The 20,264-nt window shown below is 36.5% G+C and overlaps 2 protein-coding genes across 42 annotated transcripts in view; both read left to right on the forward strand.

Annotated features, from left to right (window-relative positions):
- The window catches only part of ablim1b (actin binding LIM protein 1b), a 64,096-nt gene extending 60,327 nt beyond the window's left edge, over positions 1-3,769 (forward strand). For 37 of the 40 annotated variants that reach the window (XM_026276421.1, XM_026276395.1, XM_026276437.1 and 34 more), the window contains 3 exons: positions 91-165; positions 1,488-1,568; positions 2,094-3,769. In XM_026276421.1, coding sequence (XP_026132206.1) covers positions 91-165; positions 1,488-1,568; positions 2,094-2,207 — 270 coding nt within the window. In that variant the 3' untranslated portion in view covers positions 2,208-3,769. The remainder of the gene's footprint in view (positions 1-90; positions 166-1,487; positions 1,569-2,093) is intronic. The other 3 variants (XM_026276413.1, XM_026276402.1, XM_026276423.1) reach the window with 3 other exon arrangements.
- Positions 3,770-7,801: 4,032 nt separating this feature from the next.
- Positions 7,802-20,264, forward strand: part of afap1l2 (actin filament associated protein 1-like 2) — a 35,110-nt gene continuing 22,647 nt past the window's right edge. For both annotated transcript variants that reach the window (XM_026276439.1, XM_026276440.1), the window contains exon 1: positions 7,802-8,006. In XM_026276439.1, the coding sequence (XP_026132224.1) occupies positions 7,991-8,006 (16 nt within the window). In that variant the 5' untranslated portion in view covers positions 7,802-7,990. The remainder of the gene's footprint in view (positions 8,007-20,264) is intronic.

The raw sequence follows: 20,264 nt of genomic DNA on the forward strand, positions 1-20,264 counted from the left end.
AGACTATTTCCCAAGGTTCTGAATTCTTGAAAACAGTTTCTGCTTTCTTTTCATATCATTTGCATCACGTGTATGTGTTCTGTTCTATAGCCCACCCAAGATGCCCAAGATTCCATTACAAGAATGGACAGGGGAATGTCTATGCCTAATATGTTGGAATATAAAGCAAGTATCCCAAATATTTTCAAAAATGATGTTTCTCTTCTCTCTTCTGTCTCTAAATACTCCTCTGTGTCCAATAAATAATCACCACCCCCCCCCCAAAACCAAGATTATTCAGTCAGGACTAAAATTTTGGCTCATCTTACAGTCAGTGGGAAGAGCAAGAGCATAACTTGTATATCTTCCTGTGCTATGAAATGATGTCAGCACATGACATACTCTGTTTTAGCAGTGCATAGTTTCGAGATCATTCAATCATTCTGAACTCCTGGTTCTCGTTAAAGAGGCGTCATCATGGTAACATATGGGAATATTTTGTGAAAGTGGTTGCTTTAGTTACCCAGAAGCCTGATTCTCTAGGGCCGAACTTAAATTCATGAGTCGGCCCTGGCTAATAGTTATTGGCTAGATTAAATAGATTAACTTGATAGGCTTTCCCAGCAGTGTAATAACAATAACTGGCATGATTGTAGAATTTTAACTGTTTGTAGAAGTGTTAGCATTAACAGCACTGTGATTCTTTCCTGTAGATCTGTAGATACAGTTGGCAAAAACGCCCAGGCCAGCTGTAGGGGAAAACAAATGTCCATAGTTACCCTTTCAATTCAGGGGGAAAATATATAGATTTATAGAGGTTTTTATATATAAAAATTTAGCCAATTGAATATCAGAAGCAAAAAGGAGACTAGAATATTAAGTAATTCCATATAATGTCTGCACCAAAGATTACTTGTATTACAAATAATATGCACTAATAAGACACTGACTAACTGTATGAATCTACACCAATTTAATTTAATCAGCTGATATTAACAGTTATTAATAAAGAATTTATTTATTTTATTTTATTTTTTGAGAATTTCATTTATTTTCCCCCATAAAAATGAATATGGTACAGTCAGTAACCAGGATTTGTTCTTCTCCATGCTAAACCACACCACCAGTTTATTATGTGTTGCTAACTATATCTATATTGCCCTTAATGCATTAGGCCTATATTACTTCTAACCAACACTTTTTTCCTATATTGAGAAACACAGACTTTCTGTTTTGGGAAAACAGTACATGCTCACACTCTCTCACACACAAGGCTCACCTACTGTTTGTTCCTCTGCATGCTCTGACCCCCTCCTGCATACTCACTCACTGTCTCACTTGCACCGAACGTAGTGTTGTATTTTGGCAAGAGTTGATGTTTGTGTACTGTGTTAGAATGTAATGTCCATGCATTATTCCCTTGTCCATTTGCTTTCAGCAATTCATTGTGTTTGGCAAATGCCTCGCATAGCATTCTCCATAACAACACAATCCCTCCTTTTGTAAAGGTGTACCCATATGAAATGCTCACTGTCACCAACAGAGGGCGTACTAAACTCCCGAAGGATGTGGACAGGACGAGACTGGAGGTAAATAGCACCCAATAGACTCACTGAAGGGAAAGTGAATGAAAGAAAATTACACAGGGATGTGCATTTATTCACCCTGTGATTTGCGTAAATCCGAGGAAAGAAAATGACAGCGTTTTAAAATACGTTCAAAATGCAATTTTTGTTCTGTAAAATATAATAATAAAAGAAAAACTGTTTTATTAAATACTCCCATATATTATTAACTTAAAAAAAATATTATTTACATAACATTTATTATTACAATTATTTAAATTAAAATATATATGTATAATTAACAGTGTAAAATTACTGTTGCAATAATACTAGGCACAAATTAACTAAAAAAGAAATAATACAAAATTTACTAATAAATATATTACTTCAATAAACTATCGTACAGTGAATATTTGTATTTAATAAAATAATAATAATTGCTGTTGTTTTTGTAGTCATATCAAATGGAGGAGAAAGTTCATTTTTGCTCTGACCTGATCACGTCTAATGATTTATTAATAATTCTTCTCTCTCCTTATTTATGTACAGCGCCACTTGACTCCTGAGACATTCTTTAATATTTTTGGGATGGAGATCCATGAGTTTGACAGACTTCCTCTTTGGAAGCGCAACGACATGAAGAAGAAAGCCAAGCTCTTCTAAATAGCTGATTGTGCATGTTTTAATTTATCAGTCACTCATATGATGTATTAGAGCGATAGCCCTATTTTTTCCCCCTTTTTTGCATCCAATTACATGCACAAAAAAAAAAAAAGTTTTATTTTGCTTCAAGAAGACCTTTTTATTTTCCCAAATCTAATAGATATCTTTATCTTTAAATGAGTGAGTGAGTGTTTGAAAAGGAACAAAATGCGGTGACCCCTAGATGCAAACACATGAGCGAGAGGAGCTGACGGTGTGCCTGCGCTCATTAAACCAGCCTCCAGGACAAGAGAGATTTATCCTCCTCCCTCCTGGCCTTCTTGTAAAACAGGACTGTAATTTTTTAGATGGGGACCCGGGGGCTGTCAGCAGGGATCTCCCTCTAAACAGGCCGTTAGGTGGTGGAGTTGTAGGGATCCTTGGGGCCCCCTGCTGCTGCGGACCTAACGAGACCTTTGAAGTGCGTTAAAAGCGGGAAGTGAGAGCTACTGAAGATCCTCCACCTGCAGAGCAAAGCTTCTGGAAGGCATTAGAAACTAAAATCTGCGTCCTGTCCCACCAGCACTCTGCTGCCTCGTCACAAACCTAAAAAAAAATAAGTAGCAAGCATGTTCACCATAACCAAAGCCGAAAACAGCACATGAAATAGATAAGTTTATTATCCAAAATCCACTAGTCTGATTGCCAGAAGAGGCGGTGGTGATTATTATTATTGTTTCGAAAATTAAACTTTCATTTTTTTTTTTAAATGATGATTAAATGTCGCCACTAGAGGTCAGACATGGCACGATAACAGACATCGGCCCTCTCTGAAACAGCTTCCTCTGAATCAGACAATCTGTTTATTGTGACTTCTGTTTTTCTGCAATATTAAACAGCGTTTTATTTTGAATAAAGCAAGAAAAGCCTTTGAAATGACTGCCTCAGGCTGGTGATACACTGGGCAACTCTGGACAACATTGCCGTCAATGGGCAACCAGGTGAAACACATGACCAATCTAAATTATCCAGACAGAAATTTGTGCCCCATTCTCAAAGGGGACGTGTCCAAGCAACATTGCTCCACAAAAGTTGCCCCGTGTGTCATCAGCATCAGAGGTGTTTCAATACTGCCACTGTGTTGACGTGGGATCGTCGGAGCTGTAGCCATAGCATTTGTTCCAGGTGTAGACTCGATATCAGGGCCGTATCTCTGTCGTTCATTTATATTGCTGCCGAATAATGCTGTTCCCATAGACACTGTCTCGGCTTGCAGATGTATTATGGGCCGCCGCTGGCTATTATTCCCAGCAGTTTCCTGTGTTACTAACAGGGTTAATGACAGAGAACTAGGACATATAACAGCATTGTGCTTTTATAGTATCACAAAACATATGACTATAATGAGTGGGATTACTAGAAACAGACCTGTAACAGACCTGTATGTCACTTTAAAACAGAATGAAGAGTTGGTTTTGATACCCCTACTGTGTACCTCACCCTTTTCTGTCTTTTTTGAGGGAAAAGATTTGATGAAAATGGTGTATAAGCTCTGCTGAGTAATAAAACTCTGCTTCAGATCATACTGTCTGACGTAGTTATTACTGTGTGGTGCACTTTACATGAAATACAAGCCCCTGTGCCATAAGGGGGTCATTACAAGTGGGAGGTCTGCCTGCTGAGTCACTTGGAAATCCCTGGGTGCTTTCCTTCATGTTATCTGCTGCCTGATAAATGTACCCGGTGGTATGACCTGTTTCCCAAAACACTCCCAGGCTCCCAGGCTCCAGAGTCAGTCGAATTCAAAACAAGCCTTGGCACTGTACCTCTACAATGGTTCCACTCTGAATTGTAGAGGTATTTGAGCAATAGAATGAATGTTTATTGGTGTTTCTGGTCACCCACACTGCTGGCATCCTCCTGCACAGTAGGAACAAGAAGACACATTTATCCATGTTTGACAGACTGTGACAGACACATCAGTACGAGAAGATATGCATGAATGAAATGAGTCAGGGATGTGGTTTATTTGTATTTTACAACCCATTATATAAAATAGCCCATTATTGGATGTATTATAATAACAAAAATATCAATATTAAATATTACATTTGTTTACAGGACAATTGTTTGATTTTTTTCTATTTAAATAATAATACAAAATTGAATGAAAAAACTTTACAATAATTATGTTTAAAATAATTTTCTGCAGTACAATAGTTTTGCTGTTTTGTTTATTACTATAATTTGTATGGATAATTTGCATTTTTGAATGTCTATAATCTATAATTATTATCAATATATTATTAAAAACAATTTTTTTACAATATAATAGTATGGCAAACGTAATATTGATTTGTTTAATTTGTAATACTGTAAATAATAAAATGTAACATTTTTAGAATTGTTTTAAACACTCATTGTTACAGTACATATCAACAGTTTTTACATATTTACAATATGTCTTTATTGATTTGTTTAATTTGATAAATTATAGTGGCAATTTTGTTTTTTTGTTTTTTCAATAAAGACATGAGACAAAAAGTCTTTTGAAGATTTATTTTCCTGTAAGAAGAGTCAACAGGCATACAGATTGGTGTGACCAAGAGAGATATGTTGACTCAGCAGTTATACCCTAATCAAATCTGGATGCTTCTATCTCATCCAATCATGTTCAACAAATGTGTCCGAGGTATGTCCCCTAGCTTATTTCATGCAAATTATCCTCTTAGAAGCTCGGTCCAAAATGACATTTCACATTTGTCTTGCGCCCACATAATAATTAATAATAGTAATAAAATAAGCATACTGAATTGGAGAAATACAAGACCCTGTGCAAACAGGCTGTCTCACTGCTATATCCACTGAACATTTAGGGCAGTTATGCGCTAGTCTTGAATTTCAGACCCCACAAGCCCTGTCAGTATTTCCTGAGCTCAATCTGATGAATATATGGCAGTAATAAGGGGCTTTGCCTCAATACGTGCCACCCTGAATGTTCTCAACAGATCATTCTCACACCAAAAACCTGTTTTTTCTTGTTTAAACTAGACTGAACCTGAACCTCAGTTTGGGAGTGGCAGATTAAAGGAATTATTTCATGACATAATGCTCTCCTCTCGAAGATCCATGGGGGCTCAGAACTGAGTTTGATCAGGTGCCTTGCTCTCCCTGACTGAGTGAAAAGCTACACCGACTTGTCAAGGTGGGTTACTGTCTACAGTCTGCAAGACAGCACAGTAGGGCCGAACTTCAGAAGAACAAGAATATGAAGCTTTCAGACCATGTATTCCATCTTCTATCCTTTTATCCGCCTGGCGGTAAGTTATTGTGCTCAGTGGTGGATAGCATCTCATCGCCCCGTTGCCATGACTGATGTACTTGGCACATTCTGAGCACTTCTTTGTGTACAAAGACTTTAATGGTGTTTTGTGAGTGTATGTCTATGGGTGTAACATGGGAAATGTCCTTGAATCAAAAGGCCCCAGTGCTGGGATGGGGCCGAATCAGTGACCCCTGCTCTCTGACTCACAGCTGTGGAATGTTCTTTGTGCTTAAACTAGTAGCAACCAGGAGGATCTGCCAGTGTCTGAACCCACACCATCCAGCTGATACACAGCCTCCAAACAATGTTCCCACAATGCATCCCTTTCAAGCATCTGAGCGGGATTCCAGATTCTTTAAAAATGTGATACCTGTTAGCCTTTGAACTTGAATCTTGAAATCTGTTCAAAAGCGTATTCCCATTGTTCTTTTTATGCTCCATGAGCTTGAACAACACGACTGCCCTCATTTTTTCCTCTACAAACAAACGTTTGGGAAGCAGACCACCCTCTGTCAGGCCCCCTTCCCACACACGTCTCACGGAGATTTTTCATTCACACATCCACCTCTAAAGCCACAGGATCAGCTGAGTCTGAATACTGACTGGAAACCTGGTAGATTGACTAAGGCAGTTTGTATAGGGCTTCCCATACTGTCTCAGTTAGAGGGGATTACCCTGTCGCTCAGACATGAGTAACCACTGCCGTTTAAATATATTCTCATATCCAGCCTTGATAGTGAAAAATGGTGCCTTAATTTACAACATGGCAGGATTTTCTATGAATGGCAATGACAAACTCATGTCATGAAAAAGGAAGATTCAAAACAGTGACCGCTGCCGGCAACACAAAAGGGAATTGCACGGAAAGGTTAGAACAGAAAATAAAATAAATAAAAAATTATTATTATGACAAATGTATGTATTAAACTGGTCATATTTCAAAGGACTGGTTATTTAGATTTCTATAAACATTCATTTTATGAAGATCTCCATTTCTTAAATGAAACGGCTGTTCAGGAGTTTGGGGGTTTTGAAAGTCTCTTATGCTCACCAACACTGCATTTATTTGATCAAAAATACAGTAAAAACTGTAATATTGTGAGCTATTATTGCAATTTAATAACTGTTTTATATTTTAACATATTTTAAGATGTAAGTTATACAAAATTGAATTTTCAGCTTTCAGTCCTCAGTGTGACATCCATAAATCATTCTAATATGCCGACTCAGAAACATTTCTTATTATTATCAGTGTTGGAAACAGTTATGCTGCTTACAAATTTTTTTTCATTATTTTAAAAGTTATATTTTTTATTTATTTAATTTTTTTGTAGTCTTTACTGCCCTTTTTTTTTTTTTTTACAATTTAGTGCATCATTACTGAATAGAAGTGTTAATTTAAAAAAATGTAAACATTAAATGTTATGTTAAAATGGAATTCAGTTACCACTGACTACTTATATGCTAAGAAAACAAAGGATATAACCAATTATGATCTATATGCATCTAATCCCCTTGTTCACAGTAAAGGACTTGACAGGTGGAAGTGGAAGTGGAAAGTTCTTGCATCTCCTTTGGGGTTTGGTGGAGGGGTCAGCTTCTCAGAGCTTGTGACTCCCATTGACCTATTGACACAATGATATGATGATGATCCTGATGTAATTGTCCTTGTGAAAGGACAGGAAGTAAATAAACCTGTTCACCCCTCACAGACAGGTGTACTGAAGGGATAGTTCACCCAAATCATGTCATCATTTACTCCCCCTCAAGTTGCACCAAACATGACTTTTTTTTTTTTCTGTTGAGCATAACCGGGAACCAGTAAACCAGTATATATATATATATATATATATATAAACAATAATAATAATAATAATAATAATAATAAATACATTTTTATTAATAAACAATGTAACATTTTCTAGATAATTTTACACATATTTTTGATATTAATCTATGTATTTTATGAAAATATATAGCGGAATTTTAAATGTTAGGATGGGGGTCGCCTGACGAGGATGATTATATTTGGCGCTTATGTATAACAATTATAATTTACTACCAAAACCAGCTCTTAAGAAGACGAAGGAAAAAATAGATATATTTGTGTGTGAAATGTATTTTATATTCCTGCATATACTTTGAAAGTACTGTATCCCCACCGCAACGTATTCAGATATACTCCGTGTTCCAATTTATAAAATATACAACTCTTTCAGAGCAAGCAAGTGCAAACGAAAGTTGTGTTAAGCGATGACGTGCGCCAGAGGAGGCGTGGCAGTCGCGCGACAGACAGAGGCGCATCTGAAAGAGCTGTAGAAGAGGAGAGGATAACATCACATTACATCTCATCACATCAGATCAGAATCAGCCTGAGAAATCGGGACTGTCCAAGAAAACCTGACACAGACCAGTCTGGACTGATCTGCTTCATATAAAAACAGCAGAAAAAAGGGAAAGTCTTCTTCGCGTGAGAAGAATGGATAAGCACAAAGGTAAGTGAAATGATTATATGAAGTTTTCATGGTATCACGTCTCATATAGCTACACGCAAAGCCCGCTGTGAACAACTTTAAACCTTTGCGATGTTTTCCAATCCTCGATATTTGGGATAACGGGTCGTGGGAAACTGTGGGATCGCTCTCCAGAGGGATGCAACAGGAGGAAACTGAGTTTCCAGGGAAAGTTGACTTTTCAGTGCGCTCGTTCATTGATTTCTCCATCTCTGTGTGTTTTGCATTCTTCCTCAGTATCAGTATTTCTGAATGCAATAATAAACAAGCAATTGTTAGAGACGCTCACAAGAGATTCTGTCCAGTAGCAACAATTGTTCTTCCAGAATTCTTTGGATTCCTGTGGTTTAAGCATTTTGTATGCATAGGAATGCAGAGCCCTAATATTTTATGAGTAAAATGAGATAAGAGTCTTATGGGAGGAACAGCAGCTTTTGTGCAAACTAATGTTTCTTTCTGGGAAAGTTTCTGAAAGTGTGTTCATCAGTTCAGCTATATCTAGATTGGACATGTCTAATGATAACAATACTAATAATAACAACAACAACAGTCCAACACTAATGATAATCTACAGTATAATGTAATAGCAAGTAGCTATTAGATTAAGTTCATGTTAAGTGTAGCTGCAACAGACCAAAGTTCTTGGACTCTGGAAAGAGGTGTTTGAACAATAAAAACCTCTGTACCTCTAAGGTTTTCACTTCATAATTCCACTTCCTGTGCTTGACAAACCTGAGTTAGTGAAGTAGACTATTTGGTCAGGTTTTGGTTTAACTCAAAAGTTCTATTATCTTACCAGTTCTTGGTATTCGCATGACAGCCTCTGTACTGTTTTTGACTGAACATGTCACTTCACTATTCCAGTCTGTCTAACCCTAACCCTAATATTAGTTTAAGTTGATGGAATGTCATCAGTCACTGTTAACACTCTTTTTCATGGTAGGTTGATTCTGGTTGGCTGTCAATGTTTATATTGTTCATCAGCTGGGAAAAAAAATGTTCTGAAAGTGATTTCAGCTATATTGTTCCTCTGTGTTGTTGTCTTCATACAGTAGCTGTCTTGTGAACTTCCTTATTCTCATAGAATTAAGGCCTGTTTACACCAAAAATGATAATTATACGGATAACTATCCACATCAACAGTCTATAACATTGTATTTATTATTTGTTGCCTGCCCCTTTAAATCCTCACACTCTTTGAAGTCAAGTGGAATCTAATTGGTTGTCAGTGTTTTTATGGTTCATTAGCTGGAAATCAGCTGGAGAGTGATTCCAATGATATTGTTCCTCTGTGTTGTTATTGTAAGAGTTGTGTTGTGAACCTTCCTATAAACGATTATTAACACTTCATAATTTAAATTATCGTGAGTTTGCGTGACGGGGCCTTAACTCTATATACTTCTTTGGAATATAGTAAGGGACAAAACTGAAATGTATATATATTTTTTTTTATTTACTGAAAATGTCCCTTTCTGTTGTTGCTTTAAAATCTCAAGCACATGCATATTCAGGTTTGGCGATTTTTGACAGCCCCAGATTAATTTGCACTGTAAAACCGCATTAACATTCTGGTAAACAATACCATATCAACATGGGGGTGAGTAAATGATGACAGAATGAACTACTCCTTAAATTAGCAGGCACGTGTGACTTGGTTAAATGTGGTGAGACATTATTGCACACTGTGATGGTTTAATGACAGCATTGTGTTGGTAAACGCTGTCAGGAACAGGCCTGCAGTTGTTGTGGTTAGATGTCTGTGAGGCCATGTCACTTAAAGACTCTTTGTGTATTTTGTTTTTGTGAGATAAGACATATAGGGAGGGAAGGAAGATAGAGGGAGGAAAATAGGAAAGTGGGAGGAGGGAGATGGCATTTTTGAGGAGTATCGCATAATTTCTCCCATGATAAAACACTGAGTGGGTGACATATTTTCCAAAGTCATATGATGCTTTTTTTGTGTGTAGCATAACATAGTAGAGACAATCTCTGTAATTCTATTTACATAATGAGAACTCGTGGGACTGACTCAATGAACTGTGTAGATGACATGAATGTGCATGTTTTGAGTTCAGGATATAGCTTTGGGTTGTGGTTTTGGATAATACAGTACTTTGAGCGTCAGAATTCACAGTTAGTATCGCAAAACTGTTGATTCTGGCATATTTGGTGTCCCTTTTACATGAAAATGCTTTTGTGTGGACATTTGAGCCTGCAGTGAATCTGAAGGATTTGTTCAAACTCTTACTCTCTGTTTATTGCTGTGATGCAGTAGCAGGGTGTGCTAAAGATAGAGAGCGTGTAGAATTTCAATAATGAGATGAAAAAGTAATCTAAATCCGATACGTACCCAAATGTACCCGAATAGAGTATTTAAACCTGTGCTCTTTTCTTATCCTTCTTGTTTCCTCCATTCCCGCCTTGATTTCTTTCTTCAAAGGGAGCCCATGGAACCAGATCTCACCCTTGAAGTCCGGTATGATACCAGCATGTTTCCGGACCCACCCACGTGCTCCGCTGCCTGGGCCTGCGCTCAGAAAGTGTCAGCGTTCCAAAATGTTGTTGGAGACACAGGGACATCTCGTGCATCTTAATAAAGACAGCCTGCGAGCTGGAAGCAGCTCCAAAGGCGTCCCAGAATGAGAGATCAGCACTTTTTCAAAACGGGTCCTCGAGTTCATGCCCTCATTACCCTCACTTCTGAAGAGAGTCGACAGGGAAGCTGCACGCTTATTAGTAAACTAAGCGAGCACAGTGGAGATGAAAATAAAGAGAAAAAGAGGCAGGAATCAGCACTTTTCCCTGGAATAGAGTTGGGTTCCGGAAGGATAAATCTCATTTATTTTCTCAGTAAATAAATATATTTTAATTAAAGTAAACCAGTCAGGACAGGCCTACAGTGAGTTCTGAGGTTTTTAAGCAATGACATATGCTTCTGTATTTCCTGACTCAGCCAGCTCTTAGGATCCTCCTCTTTAGAGTAGTTGCTGTTGCCAGGGAAATGAACAGGCAGCCTGCCAAAAGACTGTCCACTCCCATCAAGCTTTGAAAATGATGTCATTGAGTCAGTCTCCATATTTCAGGCAGCCAGTCATATATCTAGTTCTGTCAAACTATTAATCGCGATTAATCACATGCACAATTAAAGTTTTGTTTACATAGTATATGTGTACTGTGTATATTTGTTATGTATATATAAATACACACACATGCATGTATTTAAGAAAAATACATGTATAGTTGTATATTAAATATATTTACATAAAATATGAATTATATAAATAAATACATGTAAATGTTTTCTAAATATATACTGTATGTGTGTGTGTGTGTGTATTTATATATAAATAATAAATATACACTGTACAAACACATATTACATTATCAAAAACTTATTTTGGATGCGATTAATCACAATTAATTGTTTGACAGCACTAATATACAAACACACACACACACACACACACACACACATAATATATATATATATATATATATATATATATATATATATATATATATATATATATATATACACACACACACACACACACACACACACACACACACACACACACATATATCCTTTGTAACATTATAAATATATTTACTGTACTGTCACTTTTAATCAATTTAATACATCCTTGCTGAATAAATGTTACTTTTGAACCTTAGCTTTTATTTTTACAGTACTTTTTGATGTTACTAACTTTCTGTTATTCAAATAATCCTGAAAAACAACTATTTTCAAAATTCTTTATAATAATAAATGTTATTTCAGCACCAATTTAGTTATTGGATTGAATCAGAACTGATGCTGGGATTCGTCTTGGAGCTGGTTGGTTTGTTTCAAAGCTCAGAAGTCTTTATTGAGGAATTTTTTGAAATCCCTATGGAGAAATGAATGGGGAAAATACTTCCGGAAACCAAGACTGCTGAAAAAGTGGGTGGTTATTGTTGCACTTTTTCAAACAGACTTGCATAGAACAGATTCAACTCCAACTTTCCCTTTTTGTCCTCTCCAGTTGGACGCGACTAGAGAGTAATAAGCGCAACATTGCTATCGCAATATCTGTTTAAGGGTGGTTAATTCAGGCGTGGAGGTTGTGATGGCTTGATAATTCCATGCGTATCTCTTCGCAGGAGTGTCAGTTGTGATTTGTCCATGGTTAAGATTACAACCCGGCATGCTGTTGTCAAGTCTGAGCCGGCCAAATAATGCAGTTGTGAGTCAGTGCTGTTTCAGGCCCTCTCTTGCTTAAAGTTTAAGACCTCTGATGTAGTCAAAACAAAGACACATTTGTTGTTGTTTTTGTTTTGGTTAGCCCCTGACATTTTGTTATGACTATTGCGGTACAGGATTTCGAAATTGTGCGACTGTACATTCAGCCAACAAAATAAATAATGGTATAACTTGCATAATCATTCGTCAGAAGTCATCACAGCAAGACAGAGTAGACGCCAGCTGCTGCCGGCTGAGCTGTGTTTGAAGTCTTATCTGTGTATGATTTCAACAATATGTCCATTGTCCAAGTTAGTGTCACTTTGTTTCTGTATCGCCATTCAAATATTCCTCTCTTGTGAGAGTGTAATAGCAAGAAAATGGTTTGAATTTGGTCCCCTAGATTTGACCCATGTTAACGTCCTTTCAGTGGCCAGCAGAAGAGAAAGATTAAACCGTGTGGACTGAGTCCCTTCCATCAGGCTTGTCATCACTCATTTATCCTCCAGTGAAGTGATGAGGTCAGATCAGTGTTGCCGAGTGAAACAGAGGTGAGCCAATCAGTGGCTGGACTGAGAGAGTTACGCTAACTTGCGCAGCCAGTGGAAAATTGACGTGTCACTCGTTTTAGAATATTTTACAATGCCATCGTGGGGTCATGTATACCTGCGACAAATTAACACTGCTTATTAAAATTAAATTAGAACCTTAATGCAAAGTTTATGTAACCTATGCTTGATTAAGGTTAATGTTGTTGTTTTTTTGTCTGGCTTTCGTTTGCATTGTTGGCCACGCTGGTCCTTAGTCCTTGACAGGATGATAAACATACTTACATAATCAAATGAGTTTGGAAACATGCCCATTAAAAATAAGATTTGTAGTTTCTAGTCAATGTTTCTGAGGTCATCTTCACTTTTATTTGAATATATTTTAAAATGACATTTATTAATGTGAATGCAAATACTTCAGATTTCAGTGTCATGTGATCCTTCAGAAATCATTCTAATATGCTGATTTGGGGATCCATTTCTTATTATTATCAAGGATAAATAGTTTAGCTGCTAAGTATTTTTGTGGAAACTATGATGCAGTTTTCAACGTGTATTCGGAGTAGATTTCTTTTGTACCATTATCAGTGTCTTTACTGTCATTTTTTGATCAATTTAATGTATTTTTGCTAAATAAAAGTATTAATTTCTTAATAAAAAAAAATAAAAAAAACGTATATACGCCAAACTTAAATAGTTGCTTATATGCGAGTGTACTTCTAAAAGTTGACATAATCGATTATTAGCAATTAAAGCCTAAATATTCTCGTCCATGAAAATGGAGCAAAAATATGAATTACAAATTTTGTACACAGGGTAGATACAACATTTTTGCAAATAGCAAGTAGCAAATCATGGTTTTGCTGGGCTATGGTGTTAACTAAAGACTTTTGGCTATAAAAAACTCATAATGTCTTGTTTTAATTGGAAATATTTCAATGCTGGAAGGAAAACTGTTTGTTGAGTCATTTCAGGGGATCTTTAAAGTGACTCATTCCAGATGAAATTGCAGTAAAAACGATAGGTTATCACTGGATTTGTTACTAAACCATTTTCCTGACAACTTTAAAACTTGGTCAACATTCATGCATGTTAATCTTTGACATTTTACAAAACATTTGGCATTCAGGCTTTTTTCACAATATTAGTGTTCCTGTGTAAATATGAAAGAAACATAAGCACACAAACTTAAATAAGAAAGTTGCGAAAGAAGCACTCCATAGAATAACAAATTTGCTATATATATTTATATTTCACGGTTTTTTGTAAGAGGGTGGTGTGTGAATAATAGTGTTACTGTTACTAATAGTGTTACTCGTTCACACAGATGAACTCCGTCCCAATTCAAATGAACTAACGCTGCATGCGAAACTGTCACTGCTGCTCCAAAACAGTTATTCATTATTATCATCTGTGCAGCAAATGTCAATCAAAGAGAACTGAGATACTGTATCTCTTTAAGTCTGAAGGGACGCCGCTAACGAATGCATGCCTGTGTTGAAGAGGAACAACGTTAAACAAAAAACCATAGTCAAGGGATATATTTCTAAGTCCAAGTACAATCACAGCCAAAAGCCATAAGCAGCACAGCAGAAATATGTGTGGGAAAGCAACAGACTAGGGGAGCTTTTGTGGGTTTAAATCATTGTCTTTTGTGTCTGTAGACAATTAGAAAAGAGAAATAGGAGTGACTTGGTGTCGTTTATTTTTTAATAAAATGCAACAACAGTTTGTTAAAGTCAACATGAAATGCATTTTTTTTCTTACTTCTTACCTAATGCACGTTTCTGCTCTTATTGTACATGTTTTATTCATGCAAAAAAAAAAAACGTTTATTCATACAGATTTTTAAAAAAGACCTGTGTCTTTTTGATCTTTTATCAGAGTGTACTAACTTCCTCCACCTCTGAAACAACTTCCCATTTTGGCACATTGACAAGACATAATTTAGCTACACTGCTACTGAATTTTTTTTATTATTTTCTCAGATTTAATTGTAATTTTAATTTAATGTTTAGCATCTGTTTATGTGCTTTTGCCATTTTTTACAGTTTTTTTTTTTTTTTTTTTTGGTTCAGTTTTGGAAATGTTTGCAATTTAGTTTGATTTAAATCAGCAAAGGGATTTTTTTATATTTTAGTGTAGTATAATGTAGTATAATTTAGTTTTTAATTTAATTTAATTTGACCTTATTTCAGATTTATTGCAATAAAGAAATTGATATTTAATAGTCTTAGTTTCAGAAGAAATGATGATGTGGTACGTAGCTGCACCCAAACATGTAGCTTTCACTGCTGTTTTTACTGTAAAGATTCTGTGGCGCATGTTCTGTGTGCATCAGACGCATTCAATCAGAGACCAGACGAACAAATAATCTAGTTCACCTTATCATATGATCTTATCCATGTCCTCATCAAAAGGACTAGTAGCCTGAGTCAGTTTATTGTGGCTAATAATTATGCTTTAGTATATTTAATACAATCTCAGAAACTTAGAAACATGATTATCCATGTTAGCAGTTTTTGCATCCAGGAGGTTGTGTTGTTCTCTTGTGTGTTTTGGCAGATGGTTTAAAGACGCTGCTCTTCTTTGTGCATTATAATACAATAGGGATGTATTTGGCTGTGGGTCCCTGCAGACCTCATCCATAACTGGTTCTCGCTCCAAACTTGTGATTATAAACGGTCCAGACAAAAGAAAACATTTTGGCTCCGTTTGATAAGGAGTAATTGTAGGAAGTGGAATTTGTATTCCAGTTTTTCTTAGCAATCTGATTTTCGGTTGCCAGTGCTCTTGATTGCTCAATCTAAATAAACTGAAAGGCATAAAGTGGAGCCAGTGGGCAGCATTCCTGGGTTGAGACATATACAGTATTTAGGCCGTATGTAGTAGCAGTAGAACTTGTTGTTGGCTAATAGATGAATGTTAAAGTGCATGGGTGTGATCTGCTGGAACGTGACACATTATGTTTTAATTTATGTAGTGCAGAATTACATGTAGCCTAATTGATGCAATTTTACTGAGTAATGGCATTTGGGTGTGTGCATATATATTTGTTTAAGTAAAGATTCTTTGTGGTTGTGTTGGGATTGAGAGGAAAAAAGCCAGACTATTACGCTGTCTCATTGAACATGAGGAAACCAATGAATAATTACATCTTTATTACTGCTGGCATTTAAAGTTTTTGTGCGAAGGCAGTTCTGATTATGTAGCGATTTTATGTTTACTGGCACAAAAGTCATCAATTAACAGGGATTGCTGTGGCTGTCTCTGTGCTGTTAATGCTGGGTGTGAATTTTTTTTGTAGCTTCTAGGAAACATATGTATTAGATTTAAAATAGATTTTGGTTATTACTTTAGACTGGGTTGGAGTAATCAAAATAACATTTGGGTGATCAGAAACTGGCAGCCCAGTTAAGAGAATTAGAAATATTAGATATAGCTGCTAATTTAGGGTTTTGGCAGAGTGAATTGTCACAATGTAATTCAGACTTTGCAAAGAGGCTGTTTTTGAACATTGACGCAGGTATATCAGCCATCACAGAAAAACCCCAGTGCAGTGAGTTTTGTGAGCACTGTGCAGTGTAGTTTCTCGATTCACATGCGAAAAGCAGTGTTTACAAAGTGTTTTGGTTATAGTAGCATAAAAGCAGCTTTTTTGACTTGAAGAATCAGGGAGGATGGAAAATGTTGACGCAAAAATAAATTATGACTTCACATATATAAATAGACCTCAGGGGGAAAATAAATCATAAACCTTAGTAATTATATGATCCTTTTAGGATAGCAAACTTTCTCATAAATGAGCATATACTTTAAAAAATATTTTATTTAAATTTTTGAGACTGTAGCACCAATTATTAAAATGCACTTACTTAAAATCTTGTGTATCTTGTGTATTGTGTATGCGGCACGCATATTGACAAATGTGACATTTAGCATGTTCTTTCAAGAGGTGTACAACATATTGGCAGTTCTGTACTGCTTTTCTGTGGTCTCAGGATGGTTAGTGTGATCTGTTGCCGTTATAAAAAGAATTGAGAATGCTTTGCAACAGCAAACACCAAAAAACATGCCACTACTGTTGTGATCGGCCTCCCACATGCCTGACAGCCCGTCAATTTAGAGACTGAGGGTTTGACTCTGGAATCAAAGAAATGATGTGCTATGATACGTCGCCTTGAGCTGAGCTAAGTTTATGCGCCACAGCTGGAGCCGGGCTGTATTTTAAGTGTCAGACAGGAATTGTCTTTAAAATTCAAACCACTTAGGACACTAACACAACCCAGAGCAGCATCAAAATGCTCGATTTAAACTTGTGTTTATTATCCCAGCTCTGATACAGCAAACGCTCTGTGGCTTTGATTCTGGGAAGAGCGGTGCTTAACCTTACAATTTACCATAAGCATGTGTCTAAAATCAGTTCGAAAGGCATTCAGAAAGAGGAAGACAAACAAGCACAGCATCAATGGTTTTACTGAGGTCTTCCTCATTCCACCAAACACTTGCTCTCCGTATCAGCCGGGAAAAAGAATTTCTTTGTCTAGCTGCGATCTGAAAGTCCAGGAATAGTGCCTGGTTTACAAAACACCATCAAACACCTTTATTCGCAATCATTATTTGTCCTAGAAGAAGGAAGTGGGGTTTTTTTTACTTCAAAAGAATTCCCCTCTCTGCTGTAGTGTTAGCCAGACAGGTACCGTCAGCACTGAGATCTTTCTTTGTCAGAGTGAACCAGAATGAAATTTGTTGATAATTTTATGTATTTTATGATGCTCTGCACTTTTAGTTTGTTAGTGTCAAGTGGGAGACAATCGAACGTTTCACTGTCAAACCCAAGTTTCATTACTCGGAGGAAGTGTGAGCGGTTTCAGTGCTTCAGTGGATGCTCATTCTCACCGTTTGCCGTGTTTAATGGACTCGGGGCCAAACTTTAACCAACGGAAACTCGGCCCTTGTTGTACTACAGTCAGCTGACTCCACATTCCCATGGTCCCTCCAGAGAAGGGCATCGAAGTCAATCTCTGAAAACACACGGCAGAGAAAATGTTTGGACAGAAGCTCAGCTGAGCATCATAGGAAGAGAATGCATGATACTATTAAAGGGATAGTTCAGTAAACTAAATGTACTCATCCTCATGTCATTGCAAACTCCAAACATGTATAACAAGTTTTTGGTTTTTCCAAACAATGAATGTCAGTGGTGTCCACTGTTGTGTTAAAACCCCATTGTCTTTCAGTGTATGGTCAAAAACAGTTGGAACATTCTCCCAAAATATATTTTTATATGTTATTAAATTCAAAGTTCATTTGAAAAACATGTTTGAAGGTCATCCTGTGTGGGTGATAAACCAAAGAAAGTTGTGAATTCTTGTGAACATGGTGTTGGTGCTAAGTAAAACCACACACTCTTTTGTAAATATTTGCTGTTTACGCGCAATGTGTATGTGTTGCAACCACATTTTATGCACAGAACAGATTCCTACAAATAGTAATGCAATCTACTTTGGATCAAATTTGATATGTCATAATCATCACAAAGTTTAAATATAAATATCAGCATATATAGAATATATTAAGCACATTGAGTACTGAACACACTAATATGTTATGTCCAGTGAGCTTGTTTGTTTGTTTGCCATCTTTGTAAGTGATTTTATCTTTAATACAGAAAGAGTTCTTCTCAGGGGTAATTTATGCATGCAGAGATGGATAGATGTTATCTGCCTCAGAGGAGACGGCCAGGAATGTTTGATTAAATATTGTCTTTCTAAACTATGACTTCCTATTGTGTTAAACGCTTAAAATGTCTTGAAGCATGCCTTACTCTCACAGTAATTGCAGATATGTTGATTTTCCATTGACTTAGTAATAATAGGCAGTTATTAAAATAGCAGCAGCAGCATGTATAACACTTGTCTTGATAGATGGTGTTGGTTTCACTATGAATGCAAAGTAGGAAACCTAAAAATGGATGTCGTTTTGCAGCTTTATATATGAATTTTTTCATGGTTGTTGACAAACGATTTATTTTGTTTATTAACTGTTTTGCAGTTATTGTGATAAATTAAATTGTTAAATGTATTTATATTCCTATTTATGGTCTCTTAATTAAGCTTATGAACGTGTATAATAATTATAAAATATTTAGAAAATTGCTGGTAGATGTCACATATCACTCTGCTGTGAAACTAGTGTCACTGCATGCAATTTCAAGTCAATTTTCCTAAAATAAATGTCGTTCGGCTCATTGTGCATGCTTGAGATAGCTGATAGTCTGCATTTGTCATCACAATGAGTAATGCAGTGTTACTAATTTAATTATTTGATCACATTCATTCTTCTCTTTCTATTGTCTAAATAGCAGATCATCTGAGTAGAGACACTGCTACTGAAAAAAAAGACAGATGTTATCTATTGTTGCATCACTTGTCCTTTCTTAAAGCCAGGGCAAAAACTCTAAGGTTCCACAGGAAGAGGAACGTATATGTAAAGGCTGAAATAAACATCAACATGAGTCAAGTAGTTTTATAGGTCAATGCACTAGAGTAGTAATAAGAGAAGTTTATATTTAACCAGTAAGGTAAGAGAGGCTGCATCACAAACATAGTCACAACTAAAGTGTTTTGACATCAAAGGCCCTGAAAGCCCTTTATTTCTGACTATACTCCAGTATAGCAAAGCATTGAGTGAAATATGCTATTTTATAAATAGTGAGATGGCAGTGAGATGTTTCATATCATAGCTATTTGTACTTCCTGTGTTAGCTCTGATGCCCAGTTGGCATCTGGGGCCAGAACTTTCACTTTTAGAAAATGCTGAGTTTATTTATAAAACATTGTATAATCCATGTGCATGCTCAAAAACGAGACACTACAATTCTCATCTCTCATCCTCAACACACTGTAGCATTACATGTCATATTTGATCATGTTGAAATTTTAAGTATGATGACCAGCTTTTTTTTAAATGAACAGGAGAGCGACTGTTAGTAAGTGAGTACTCATTTGTAATTTATACCACAAAATGAAGACAAATAGCATATTTTGATATGACTTAATGGAATGCATTGGGGCAAAGAGGAGTTAGTGGTTTGTTTAACACGCAGCAGTGCTTTATAACCTAATGTGGAGTTTTGATGTGATGTAAATCACTCATGATAATCTTTACTTTTGGTTTCATTTCCTTTTTTGAGCTTTTCCGGTAAGGTCTGTTCTGCTCTGCTCTCCTCTGCTCTGCTCTGTTATAAGGCAATGCTATTCACAAACCAAGTATCGCCTTCATAATGGGACACCCAGTTTGCTGCTGGCCCCTGGAGGGTGTGTGGGTAGAGTGTCAAGCCTCCCCCATTCAACCCATGACGTGTTCTTGACCTCAACCTGTTGCGAGCTTTTCACAAAGACACAAAAGACCAAATAGCACGGATGTCGTCAACAATTAACATAACATTCAGATATTATCCAACAGAGT

This window comes from Carassius auratus, chromosome 12, assembly GCF_003368295.1.
Source record: "Carassius auratus strain Wakin chromosome 12, ASM336829v1, whole genome shotgun sequence".
NCBI lineage: Eukaryota > Metazoa > Chordata > Actinopteri > Cypriniformes > Cyprinidae > Carassius > Carassius auratus.